The sequence below is a fragment of the Euprymna scolopes genome, chromosome 40 (assembly GCF_053919585.1).
Source record: "Euprymna scolopes isolate OS-2025 chromosome 40, ASM5391958v1, whole genome shotgun sequence".
NCBI lineage: Eukaryota > Metazoa > Mollusca > Cephalopoda > Sepiida > Sepiolidae > Euprymna > Euprymna scolopes.
In genome coordinates, this window is record NC_136521.1 from 70,272,588 (window position 1) to 70,287,241 (window position 14,654).

The following is a 14,654-nucleotide window of genomic DNA, read 5'->3' on the forward strand; positions in this document are numbered from 1 at the left end:
CTACACAAAAAAGAAAAAAATTACTTTTTCAGTCCATTGCAACTAAAGACTGACCCAAATTTAGGTGCAGCAACAATGAGTTATCTCTCTTGTAATCACTGTTACTTGAAAAATGTAAATAACCATTAATCCCAACTGTAGGATTTTTGAAGAGAAACGAACATGTGTACGTTTGCTTTTAGCTATATCCATTTGTATCGATGACGTAGCATACAAGCAATCAGTGTTGAGCTGACGAAGATGGTCATCATCATTAAAAGCAGTGGGAAATTCATTTTTATTGCTCTGCTAAATTTGTCTTCGGTCTGCTTTTATGATAAATCAGATTTTGTCAATTTTCTACTTTCATGCAATTTTCTGTTATATTTTGTGCAAAACTAATAAGCCAACTTTGAGAAAATCAGAAGATTAATGAATATAGGAGAATTATAGCTCATTTTTTATTTACGTTTGAGATCAAAATTCAATCTAAATTATGACCAAAGATATTTGTATGTTTTTTTTTGTTTTTTTTTCTTTTTCTCAGCAGAGAGTAACTAAGAAAAAGACTGAACATCTAGGATTTCCGGTCAAGGGTAAATATATTTGTGAGACACCGACTGTTGCTAATAGACTTGCAGATTGGTTCAAACAAACAATGAGACAAATAAATTACTTTGACTGAACACTGAATGACCTCGACAAGTAAATAATCTTGGTTTAGTTTGAGAAGATGGTAACCATAACGCAGGTTCTGTCACTAGCAACAGGGCTCTAATGAAACTCGCACACAAACAAATGTTCAATAAGTCATGCTTACACAATGTATGTGTTTATGTGGCAACCAAAGTTTACTCTTCGGTATCCAAAATGAAAATGCTTAAAATGGTGTCTGTGCATACACTTGCCTGAATTAATAAAAACAAATAACAGCTCTCCTTTCACTGGGACTGCTGCTGTCATTTCGATCTACTCGATCATACACTATCATAAGCATATGCATGCAGACATTAACGAACACAACTCCTTGTTTTATTGCTCATCAAAAACAAATGTATAAACTTATTCATTGAAACTAGCGGGACCTGTGGAAATTCCACAAGAGACTCTTTCATATGTAATATATTGATATTGGCATTCTGTGGATGCTCAGCGTAAATGGAGATGCCCTGATATTATTGTAGCTCTTTTGTTAAAACTGCAAAAGTATTTATCTAAGCTAGCAAGGATATCCGGCATAGCCTGGTCATAAAATATGCTTAAATATGATATTTTAATTTATGCAGATTTCGTATATATTATCATAGTCAATTTTCTATCGATTCTTATATATTATAAAGTTGTGATTAAAAAAAAAATATATATATATCCGTATGATTTGAGTGCATTAGCTTGAACCAAAATCACTATCGTTTAATCGCTCTGTTTTCTAAGTATATAGCAGTAGGAATTGTATAGTCATATTGGATGGTGTATGATTTATTTACTTTTTTTTTTTTTTTTTACGTAGGCATCACCACTTATCAAGGCCCAGAGATCACTCGAGGATAAGGGTTAAAGAGTGTATAGTAGTCAATTGGCAATATAGTAATCGTTAGTAATGGAAATTCGGTAAATTTGTTTAACTTAAGTGGAACGGCTCATCAAGAACTTGTTTACGTTGGACTTGAAGATAACCATATTGTAGTGAGCTGGAAAGCAGGAAAATTGAAGACAGTTCAACAGGTGTGGAGTTCTAAGAAAGTTCTTCCTAATATATGCTTTTAAGAGTTGCTGCTGCTGCAGCATTCGATTTTCAACTTCCATATAGAAGCATATGTTCCAGTAAAAAAAAAAAAAAAAAAAAAAGAAAAGCAGTAAGTAAAATTTTATTTTTATAAAATATTTGATGTTTATTGGTTGAAATACTTAAAACAGATTAGTCAACTCTATCAAATACTAAATATCGATGGATTACCAAAACCTGACATCAACCAATCATAAAAACTTACTCCAGGAGCCGAGCACCTGCTAGAATTGACTATATGTAATAATCTGAACACCATCAGCAGTTAACATGAATACCATGGTTCCTTTTTGGCAAACTAAATATAGCTTTGGCCACTATGCTACAATCATCTTGACAATGAGAAACTGTCATCGACTACTAAACATAGCAACACCTTATATGCAGTTTCACTTGCATGTTTACACGTAACAACTTTTTATTTTGACACTTTGAACTCTTAACCTTTTTCTTTTGGTGGTTCTAACAAGTAAATGGACTTGATATGTTTATATATGGATAGACTTTGTCATTATGTTAATATTGCTTTTTCATTACAGAAGATAGGGTTCTTCATTCAATTCTGGACAACGCCAGGTTTTCTTGCTAGTTTGTGATATTTTTGCAACTCTGACAAACACTCATGTTCGTCAACTTTTGTTTTATGCGTCATGATTTGAATAGATGTTTCAGGTCTTCTCCTTCTGACTGTTGAAATGTGAATTTTCTCACTAGACGGTTTTTGTTTGTAAAGTCGTTATTCAACATCTGATGACGTCAAAGTTCCTCTTCAGATTTTTCTTTTCCCTTTTTCTTTTCCTTCTCCCCTCCTTTTCCTTTCCTCCTCTCTCTCTTTTTTCCCTCTCCCATTTTCCTTCCCCCCTTTTCCTCCCCCTTTTCCTTTCCTCCCTTTCCTCCCCCTTTCTTTTTTTTCTTTAATCAACCAAGATAGTTGCATCCCTTCATCGTTATAAGAAGCTTTATATGTTAATCTGTCCACCATGCTTAGGTTTGATATGGAATGTTATGGGTCTGTCACGCTTAAGTTTGATCTTGCATTTTCTTTGGTCTGTAACACTAAAATGTGAAATTACATTTAGATGCTATATATATATATATTTTCCTATATATATATACATATATATATAGGAAAATATGTTTATTCAATTATATTTCAGCTCTTATTTCTAACAATCCTTTAATTTATGAAGCCCTATGTAACTACAGAGAATATTACAGATAAATGACAAAGTTCTATATTTCAAATTTTAAGATGTTGTCCATTTTACCGTTTATTTCTTTAAGCACGCTAAAATGTTCAATTCTTGACAGCAAGTTTCGTAGTGCAGAAAAGTAAAAATATAAATTTATAACTTAAAATATTGCAGCATTAAGAATTTATATATGTTAAATTGAAAAGAAAACCGAAAAAAATCTAATAGGGAATTAATTAAAATGAATGTTTAAAAGAATATGCAAATTAGCTAGATATTTTGCTAGTGAATGCAATTCCACAACCCATATATAAGAAAATTGCATTTTCTTTTTAAATAAATAGAAAAGAGGGTTTTTAATATGAATATCAATACAAAAAGCTCCTAAATTTATAGTAGTATAGATAGATTATATTATGGCTATATATATATATATATATATATATATATATATACTTGCCTGGGGTGTTAGGCGGTGTGTGTTGAGCAAAAAAAAAAAAAAATGGTAGTGGCAGGCAGATGAAAAACAGAAAAAAAAAGTGACATCTTTGCTGTTGCGCCCATCGCCAAACCGGAAGTGACGAATGTTTAAATTAAGGCTAGTCAATCGAAAAGAGGGGAAGACTTTCGAAAATATCGGCGAAAAAAGCGACCTCTCCCTGTAGAAAAGTGCCCAGTTGAGGGTGAAGGAATTAATGCTTTTAGCCAAATTTTTCGATATTTGTCGTCTTCAAAACGATACCAATCTCGTGAAAATCCGTCGCCTCTGTCATACATTTAAACAGACAGGTGAGATTTATATTATAGATAATCAGTAAATAGACGAAACAAGTGTAACTTTTATAGTAAATAAAACGTGAAACGTTTTAAAGAATGATCATAAAAATGAGCATCTGTTTCCAGTGAAGCGGTACAACGTAAAAGTAGGTCATAAAGTCAGTGATTCGTAAGTTGAATAGGTTGTAAATCGATGATGACCTGCATATGACTGGTTTAGTCTTCCACTCGCACTACAACGACACTCTGTTCAATTTGAACATTGACATTAATTTCTCTTTCTTCTCTCCTATTTTATCTATACACTCATGAGCAAAAAAAAAAAAAAAAAAATGGGTCAAGAGTGAAAGAAAGAAGAAATCGGTTTTTCAATATTTTTCCATGAATTTTTGTTAATTTTAACTGAAAATTTCTATTTTGTAGATCATTATTATAGCATATAATAATAAGTGAAAAAATGGATCCTAAAAATGGTAAGACCGCATCTTGGCGAGGATATAAAAAAACCGAATTGCAGGATTAAGGCAGTTCAAAATGACTGAAAAGCAAATTTTTGATATTTTAAGAAAAGAAAATGTCAAAACATCTCTTTCTGTAGTGAAGCGAATTAGTCAAAGGTTCAAAGTCAAACATTTGGTAAAAAGGAAATCTGGATCTGGTCGCCCTAGAGCATCCACTTTGAAGGACGACCAGTCTTAAATTAACTGTTTTGAAGGATCACAAAACTTATGTTGATCATAGCAAAGAATTAAAACGGGCTGGAAATTCTCTTTCTTAATATACAATATCTAGACGAATGAAAGAAATAGAATTTTCCCCTAAAAGGCGTACAAAGAAGCCATTTTTATCTAAGAATGTCAATAATAAAGAGATTTTTCTCGTGTTATGGCAAGAAAGATACAGACTGGTTCAGGAATATTTTCCGAGTAGATATAATCAAGATTTTGTCTTGTTAGTGATGCTCCCGATGTTCCTGAGGTTAGTTTTCTCGGTTATCATGCAAGTGACCACGTGGTTGTTGGATAGTGGGGGAATTGTTGATTGTTTCTTTATTCACCACACTATTCTATTTTCTGTAACTTGATATGTTTCTTGGTCACTTCGGTATGCCTTATCTTGACTGCAGCTTATCACAATCATAATTTTTATTGACATATAAATATACATATATTGACAGGCGAATACCTATATCTTTTCCATTGCTGTCTTGTATGGCACTAATGATGGAAAATATAGTCCATTATGTCATCACGGATCTCTTCAGAGACAAACTAATATTACCAAAAATTGCCATGTTAAATTTGATTAATAGATCAAGTTTTTTTTTTTTAAATTTTTACGTTAATATTTCTACTTTATTTGGCAGGTTAATAAAATAATTGATGACTGTTTTAACTAGGGTGGACATTTTTAAGTTTTAAATAACCATTCATTCTTTTCAGTTCATTTTTTTTTTTTTTTTTTTCTTTCCAATCTCAACGTTCCAGTTTCCATAACTAAGACCGAGTAAAATACTAAAACTGTTGAAGTTAGAAATGCCTTAAATTATTTTGAAATTGATCTTCAAGAATTAAAATAAAATCTATATTATAAATCTTACCTGTCTGTTTATATGTATGTATGTCTGTCTGCCTAAAACTTTCGACATAGGCGATGGATTTTCATGAGATCGGTATCGTTTTGAAGCTCGACCCTTCAGACGACAAATATTAAAAAATTGGCTAAAAACAGTAATTACTTCACCCTCAACTGGGTCGTTTTCTACAAGGAGGGGTCGATTTTTTCATCGATATTTTCAGAAGTCATTCCCCTCTTTTCGATTGACTAGCCTTAATTTAAACTTTCGGCACTTCCGGTTTGACGATGGATGCAACGGCAAAGACATCAGGTTTTTTTTTTCTTTTTTTTTCCACGTTCTATTCCTCCTTTGTGGAACAAATTCGAGCCTGTCTACCCACTACCATTTTTTTTTTTTTCTCAACACACACCTCCAAACACCCGGGCAACGCCGGGAACCTAGGCTAGTTTTAAATAAGAAAAAGCTGATGTTTGTGAAATATCTAGCGATGTTGTGAGTGCTCAGAATATCTGTGACTTTGTCTATCTTTTTTTTTTTTCTCTGATCATTTTTAATGTAATCTCAACCTTCTTTAAAACTGTTGCACATGGGGAAACCTCATCACGAGCTTGTTGAAACATATTTGATTAGATTTTTATCTACCTCTAACAAAAAAAGGAAAAAAAAAGAGAAAAAACTTCATAAACCCTGGTTTCACAAGGAATGCTTAAGAGCTCTCTAGTTATGCCATGCAACCTTCAGAAAATTGATTAATTTGGAACCAATATTTTCATGGAGGATTAGGAGAAAGAGCAAAGATTGTCACTGAGTTGCAACAACAACATCCTGTGCACACTCTCTTACTAGTAGAATTGTTTTCGGTCTTATGTAACGTGGAATCCCAACGAAGATATTGGCTTCATGACACATAATCATAAAAAGCAACATCATGCGTAACCATTCAAAGAATTTCAGTCTTTTGTATATGGCTTCTGAAAAAAGATGGTCAATATTATAAGTTGGAATCTTTTAGATTTCATGCTGTAACAGAGTGTATGGGCATGTGAAAATATCAGCAGCAGCCGAAGGATAGCTGGCTAGCAAAAATATTACCAGCAGCAGCCGTTAAAGCACGTATAGAAATTAACAGGTGTATGCGAGCTTGTGTCACAAAAGGAGAGAAAAAAATACTCCACATGGCCGAGACAGAAGCAAGTTGCGTGCTAGGCAAGATGGATGGGAGTCGAGGTGAGGAGACTTAGACTTTTAAAAAGCACATGTTGCGTGTGAAGACTTTGTAAATATAATGAAATGCATTGTTGTTGGAAGAACCACAAATAAATGCATTTCATTCGCACAAAAATAATGTCGAATCGGATTTTTGTTTCTTTCCTTTTTTTTTTTTATTTGTTTGTTTCTTTGCGGCAGTGCCAGACAGCATGTGGACCTGAGGTTTGAATTGTAATGAAACAGTTAAAAAGTAACTGCCACGTTACAATGTCTCCTCATTGGTTATATTTATATGCGTATAATGATTACAATAAATTTTACAACGAATATTATACAATGAATGAAAGAATGAGTTGATTTTTCTTTTGGTGTTATATATATAATTTTTTTTTTTTTTTTTTTTTTTTTAAGCATATTGTGTGATGATCAACCCTCTCCTCTTCAAGCTGCTTCTCTGTCGAAAAGTCAAAGACAAATGGTTTCCCTCCATGCACCGGTTTCCCTGCAACCCCAGTAATAAAATGTCACATCGGCAACCTTGAGGCCTTTCTAAAAGAAGACTTAAGTAAGAATATATATTTTTAAACTTATTTTTTTTTTTTTTTTAAATACTTTTCACAATATTTTTGGAATATCATTAATATTAATGAGCAATTGCTTGCGGACTTGATATCACTAGCAAAATGAGGGAAAAACATTTTCAGAAAATTAAAAATGTTTTTTTATTTTTTACTAGCCTGGGTGCCCGGCGTTGCCCGGGTGTTTGGAGATGTGTGTTGAGCAAAATTTTTATAAAAAGTGGTAGTATGCAGGCAGGCTTGAACCCGTGACGTGAAGGCAAAGAAAGTGAAAGAAAATCTTATCACTACTTCATGACATGACCGGAAGTTCGGAATGTTAAAATTAGGCAAAGTCAATCCAATCAATACGATGACGTGATTTTTTTTTTTATTACATTTTCACCCCAAACAAGGCAAATTGCCACTTTGGTGTAGGGGGCTACTATCAGGGGCAACAACTACTGGGGTACTATGTAGGGATTTGGGCAGCAAGGTGTCGGTTCACGTTACACTTGAACTTCTGCACGTCAGTACTGTTGGGGAAGCAGGGACCTGGGATGGAATTCCAGAGTCTAGCGGTTCTGGGGAAGAAACTATTGGAGTAAAAAGATCTTTTACATCTAGGGATCTCTACAGTGTGGGGGTGGGATTTAGTAGCCTGTCGGGTTTGTCGAGGGTGCACACGTCATGGGGGCACAAGTGATTGCAGTTCGTCAGAGCATTCACCACTAAAATACTTGTAGAAAAGGCAGAGGGATGCAACATTTCGTCGATGGGACAGAGAAGGGTTCTCAAAAAATCGACCCCTCCTTGTAGAAACTGCCCAGTCGAGGGTGAAGGAATTAATGTTTTTGACCAATTGTTCAATATTTATTGTCCAAGATGTCGAACTTCAAAATGATACTGATATCATGACAATCCGTAGCCTCTGTCGAAAGTTTTAGGCAGACATACAAACAGATACATTTAAACAAACAGGTGAGATTTATATTATAGACTAGCGAGGGATATCCGGCGTTGCCCGGGTGTTTGGAGGTGTGTGTGGAAACTCCGGGGGAGGGGGGGTAAAAATATGTTTTGGTAGGTAAGTATGAGGATGGAACCCGAACCGTTGAGGCAAAGTTGTAAATTAAAGTGTGAAAAAAAAAAAAAAAAAAACATGCGACGTTAACGATTGCCCCACCGCGAGATGCTAACGGAAACACGTTTGAATTTATTTATTTACTTGGATTTGGCAGGTGCCCTTTTTAATGAGTTAATGAGGTCAAGTTTGACTGCGGGATTTTTATTTTCCCAATATGTTATAGGAAAAAGACTAACCCACATGCGGTGAGCGACAAATGTTGAATATTTATCTTCCCGAAATCGAGCAAATTAAATAGACAGGCGAGCTTCGTTAACTCTGAGATATTACGATTTATATGTGATATAAAAAGTTTTAAAGTTGTGAACCGACCGACCGCTTCTCTGAAAAAAGCCTTTTGTAGACATACAGAAAAAGTGAACACACATACAAACATACATACATTTTCACTTTTATATTTATAGATGAAAAAAAAAACAATACAGTATTATTTATTTTATCAATGTTTTCATTTTATTAGTATCAATATTAACATTCGTAATAAGTGATATTAACAATATTATTAATAGTGATATTAACAATATTATTAATAGTGATATTAACAATATTATTAATAGTGATATTAACAATATTGATAAAATGAAAACAGGAAAACTGATTAATGCTGTATTTTTTTTTTTTAATTAAAAGAAAATTATTTAATTTTCTGAGACTTTGTAATGGTTTTTCCCCTCATTTTTATTGTTGCCACATCTGGGTTTGTGCTTCTACCCCTAACCTCTCTCTCCCTCTTAAATAGCATTCAAAAAGATTCTCCAACCTATTCGGTTCCAACCTCTGTCCCATCGCTGCGATGTTGCATCCCTGTATCTATTTTACAAGTACTTTAATGGAGTCTGCTTTGATGAACTCCTACCACTTGTGCCTCCCTTGGTGTACATATTCCCGACTAACCTGACAGGCAGCAAAATCCCACCCCTTCACTGTTAAAATCCCTAGATGCTGGAAAGTCTTCTATTCTAATAGTTTCTTCCCTTAGACTCCTAGATTTTGGAATTCCCTCCATTTCCTGCTTCCCTGAATGTATTAACCAGCAGAAGTTTAAATGGAAGATAAACAACATGTCTCTACTCCCCACAGTCCCCTGTCAAACACGATCCCAAATAGTAGCTCCTTACATTCCAAGTGGCAATATGTCTTGTTCAGGGTGCAAAAGAGTAAAAAAATAAATAAATATAAAAGATGTTAATCATTATTGATTTTTCAATTCCTTACTTAATGAATCCATTATATAAAGGAGTGTTGTATGTGTGTCCAGTGAATAAGGAATTGATGTGATGGAGGAGAAAGAGAGAGGGTGGATAAAATAAAAGTTTTTAATAAAAATGATTACTTTTGTCTTAGGCAACGCTGGATAGCCCTGCTAGTTAACTATAATTCTTAAGATATAATAGAAACATTTTTTTTCTTCTGCAAATGATGCAATTTTCTGATCAAAATGCACCAAATATTATTTTTCTTCCTTTCCTTTTTGCAAAACTCAATCATGTTTTACAAAAGCCAAAAACAATTTTCCTCTACAAAACAATCAAACCAAACACCATGAATAAATATTTGAAAATAGAACTTCAAGAATAAAAGCTTTTACAAAGATGACCTAATTCGGTATAAAATAACCTAAAAAGGCTTCATAAAACAAAACTATATTATTAACGACCCCCCCCCCCAAGTGTTAGGAATTTAAAAAAAAAAAAAAAAAAGTTTATCACCAGAACAAAGTTATAGGAAGTTGCTCATTACAAAGGAAACTGAAATAGGATTATTAATCAAGGTGTGGCAGTGAATGAGACCAAAGGGCCAAAAAATAGAGATCAATATGTTTAGTTAATTTTGGGAGTGGCGATGAGTTGGGGACAATTTATGGACAGTCTTGGGTTTGTGACAATTTAGGACGGTTTCCAGTTGGACATAGAACACAGATTGTGGCTCAGAGCAGATCGATATGAGCTGACGTCAATCGACAACAAAGCCTGGACAGACTCTGTAGATATGAACCTTAGCGTTCAGATGGTTTTTTGTGATGGTGTCATACATTCACCCAGAATGTTACTGATATTTGCAGGTATTGGAGGTTGTGTTTCTTGAATTGAAAGCCATGTTTAATTTTAGAAGAGTTTCTGATGGATAGCTATTCTGTACAAGTCCTGAAGATGGAGAATTTTCAGTGGGTAGCTGTTCTGTACAGGTCTTAGACTTTATAATTTTGCAGATAAAGAGCAAAAGATCTTTCTCATGTTGGCACGAAAAAAATTGTGGTGGAATGCTAAAAGATTCAATATTTTTATGGAGCAATTCTGGTTTCTGATTGGTTGCTTACAGAATGTGGCTCGGTTTGATTTGTCAGTTCCCATCGCCAGTGTCTATAAGTAGAATGTTTCAACTTTCATTTATCAAAAATATTGCAACAGTGTTTTTTTTTTTTTTTTTAATGTTTTAATACTTGTAAATGCGTGTATGCCCCTCTTGGTAGCTGCCAATATGAAAGACCACAACATGGCCAGACGAGAAGACTAAGGAGAAAACTATGGAAACAGCAATGAGGTTGGCACTGTTGTTGAGCAGGTGATAACACGTCTTGCAAAATAACCAAACCAAATGCTAGTGATGGTTGATCTTTTATATTTATCGATATTTCTTTCTTTATTTCAGAAACCTGTGTGATGAACGACCCTCTGCTCTTCAGGTTGTTGCTTTGTCTATTGTTTCCCGTCATCAATGGGTGTCCAACGACTTGTATCTGTTCCCCAGCTTTCTCTGCAGTAGAGTGTCACAATGGCAACCTTGATACGATCATAAGAGAGGTTTCCTCTGATACCAAGCAACTGACCTTGACTTTTATGTACGTCGATGGGCCGCTCTTCTTTAAAAATCTGCCAAATTTAGAAATACTCAGTCTAACAAAAAGCCGGATTTATGGAATTTCAGCCAAAGCCTTTTCAAGTATGACCAAACTTCGACACTTGGACCTGAGCCATAATGACATCACAAACATCCATGAAGAAGCCTTTTCTGGCTTGTACCAATTAACCTATCTAGACTTGTCTTATAACAAAATCTCTAAACTAGATAGAATCTTTTATCAGCTACGTTTACTCGACTTCCTTTCTCTTGCCTGGAATAATCTGGATGATCTATGGACTGGGATGTTCCGTTCCCAGCTCAAACTACAAATACTAATTCTTGACGGGAACCGCTTTAACGCTCTCCACAGTTACAGCTTCCAAGGTTTACAAAACTTGCTCAACCTGTCGTTCAGCAATTGTCACTTGTCGCACATGCCCCAGGATTTCTTCGGGATCACCCGCAGTCTGAAATTTCTGGATTATTCCAGTAACCAGATCCGGCAAGTGTTACCATCGAGGATTCTCCAAAATCTTCCGAATTTGAGATCCCTTTCCTTGTACAATAACACGATTGCGTACCTGGATGATTTACAGTTCTCCGGAGTGAAGCTGGACACCCTTAATTTATCGAAAAACAGAATCCGAAAAGTATCAGACTTGACGTTTAAATATTTCAATACAAGAGTTTTGGATTTGTCAAACAATGCAATCGATACAATCAGTCAAAGTTCTTTACGACCAACTGCTCCGCAATTAGAATATCTCAGCCTGGCGGAGAACCCACTCACCAATATACCACCAGACGCTTTTAAAGGGTTGTACAGATTATTGGAGTTGAATTTATCGGACTGTTCGCTACGTAGTTTGCATAGAGACCAGTTTGTAGGTCCAAACAGTCTGCGGAAGCTTGATCTCTCCATGAACTATCTTAAAAATGTTCCCAGTAGCGTCTTGAATTTTTTTAACAATTTGGAATCAGTAAATTTGGAGGGTAACTACTGGAGCTGTGATTGTCACATCCAACCGTTACGAGACTGGTTGCAGTCATCGGCAACTGCAGGTAAGTTGTACTGCTCCAGTCAGAGACATTTAGAAAAATGTCAGCTTGAGTGCATGTTACCGATATCGTTGTATGAAAAGACTATATCACAGTTGGAGGATCGAGAGATCACTAGCTGTGACGCTGGAAACAAAGACCATAAGACGTCCTTGACGACGATATTGGCCGTAGCCGCAAGTTCGGTTGTATTTGTGATAATTATCTGTGTTTGCGGCATCATTCTTTACAAGTGGGCCAACAAGACCGGCAACTTGAAATGGCTCTGTAACAAGTCAGCAGAAGATAGTAGCCATAATGATAAGACAAACAAGCCGAGACCATTTGAAGACATGGACATTGGTTCTTTGAATGAGTCCGATCGAAGTTTCAATGTTCGGAACTATTTCAATTCGATGGCACAACACCCAGGAAGTTTTTCAAGAGGTACACCATCTTATTCACAGAAGGAAACACCTTCACATTTAGGTTCCCAAAATTCTCTTTATTCAATGATAAGCTATGCTTATGGAAGAGAATCAACGGTGTAGATTTTTTTTTTTAATTTGCAATTTAAAAAAAAAAAAAACCTTTCTGAAAGGCATATTAATTTTAAAATTTAGCATTTGCTTACATCATTGATCTTTTAAACCAACACATTTCAGGTGAAAACATTAAGTACTTATGTTATATCGAAAAGAGTATAAATTTAAAAAATGCTGAAAAATGCTTCAGTAGAAAAATAATTAAAAGTAAAAATAGAATTTATCGAATTAATGAGTTTTATCGTATGTTTTAATGTGGAACAGTTGTGACCAAGTCAGTATGAAAAACTAACTTATCTCCCTTTATTTTAATTAAAAGACCACCATTTTTAATGAAAAAAATACAGTAGAACCCCAGGATATGGTGACCATAGGATACAGTTTTTTCAGTTTATGATTTGGAATACAATGTTTTTCTATCCCCTGGTTACGGTATTTGTCCTGCCTTACAGTGTTATAATATTATTTGATTATACACATGTGTGTTATATACTGCACTGTATTTTGTTACTGATTTTTAATGCCGTATCCTGGGGTTCTACTGTACTAGAACTTAATTGTGGAAGATTGTTTTGTTAAAAATACATCTACTGGATCATGTTTATTGTAAACGAATGCATTTTGGGTGAAAACCTTATTACGTACTTAAATGTAATTTTGAAATCAGTATAAACTCCAAAAAATATGAAAAATGGTTGAGTAGATAATGTGCAAGAAGTATTTGAAAAAAAAAAAAAAAAAATCAGCTACAATGGCGGACTCTTAATTTAAGTCAAGGATTATCTCCCTTGTTTGTCATACTAGAATTGATTATAGAGCTCTTCCATATTAAAACATAAAATTTGATAATTCAATAAATTCTAGTTTTACTTGTAATTACTTTTCTACCGGATTTTTCATAATTTTTTATATTCATACTAATTTTACCATGACACATAAGTATGTAATGTTTTCACCTGAAATGCGCTGGTTAAAAAGATTACCAATCTACACAAATACCTAAACTTTTTTTTTTTTTAAATTTAAAAAAATAAATTTTTTTTAATCTTTTTTACTTTTTATATTTGTTTTCAAAGTTTCCATTATTTTTTCAAGATTATTTTTTAATTATTTTTTAAACTAGTTTCAATAAGAGAAAACAAATGTTAACAAAAACACTGGAAGAGCATAGATCTCCAATATGGTAAAATATCTAAACTGACTCTTTTTCTGTAAAAATTTTATATTTTTTTATATAAAAAAATCTTTTTTATTGTATAATAAAAACGTTTAAACAAAACCCAAAATAAAGTTACTTCGTTTCTGCCAAAGTTGCTTTGTTTCTGCCAAAGTCTCAACGTTTGACCACAAATATTGCTAATTTTTCTAACCATGTTTCTTGCATGAATATTAATTGGCATAAAAATAACATTTCTAATGATAAAGAAAAAAAAAAAAAAGATTCACCACTTGATCCGATTAAAAAGTATGAAAATGATGGCGGCGATCCAAATTTGCCAATTTGTCTCAATTCAGTAAAATGCTTGTAACCCATCTTAGACCAGTGGTTCACAACTTTTCTTGATCTGCACCCTTCAAGAAATTTCCCTCAAATCTCACACACCCTAACATTTTATATTATTACTGTTCAAGGTTATGTTTTACAATGTTTGACTAATATTTTATCAAGAAAATCTTAACTTTATTCTTTAATATAATTTGGAAGGAAAATTACATATATAGCCATGAAACAAATCATAAATATTGGAATGACCCTTAAAAATGTCTTACTTGAAATTGCACTAATAGTTAAGTATCAATGAAGAATACAATATAGTACAAAATTAGTTTTCAAATGCTTAGAAAATTTACGATTTTCTAAATAATAGCTACAAAAATTAATAACAATACTCACCCCTAAAATGAGAGCAAAAACTTGATACATTGCAGCAAAAAAAAAAAAAAAATTAATAATATATAGCCAATATTTTAATTTTTATCTAAACTTTTCTCTTAGCCAATGA

At 33.7% G+C, this 14,654-nt stretch overlaps 2 protein-coding genes across 7 annotated transcripts in view; one reads left to right on the forward strand and one right to left on the reverse strand.

Annotated features, from left to right (window-relative positions):
* LOC145265628 (uncharacterized) overlaps window positions 1-13,387 on the forward strand; it is a 63,542-nt gene extending 50,155 nt beyond the window's left edge. The window contains exons 2-3 of one of the 2 annotated variants that reach the window (XM_080121671.1): window positions 6,935-7,088; window positions 10,877-13,387. In XM_080121671.1, coding sequence (XP_079977797.1) covers window positions 10,888-12,657 — 1,770 coding nt within the window. In that variant the 5' untranslated portion in view covers window positions 6,935-7,088; window positions 10,877-10,887 and the 3' untranslated portion in view covers window positions 12,658-13,387. The remainder of the gene's footprint in view (window positions 1-6,934; window positions 7,089-10,876) is intronic. The other variant, XM_080121670.1, reaches the window with a different exon arrangement.
* Window positions 1-14,654, reverse strand: part of LOC145265627 (anoctamin-10-like) — a 329,084-nt gene that overhangs the window by 256,872 nt on the left and 57,558 nt on the right. The gene's annotated exons all lie outside the window — the stretch shown is intronic.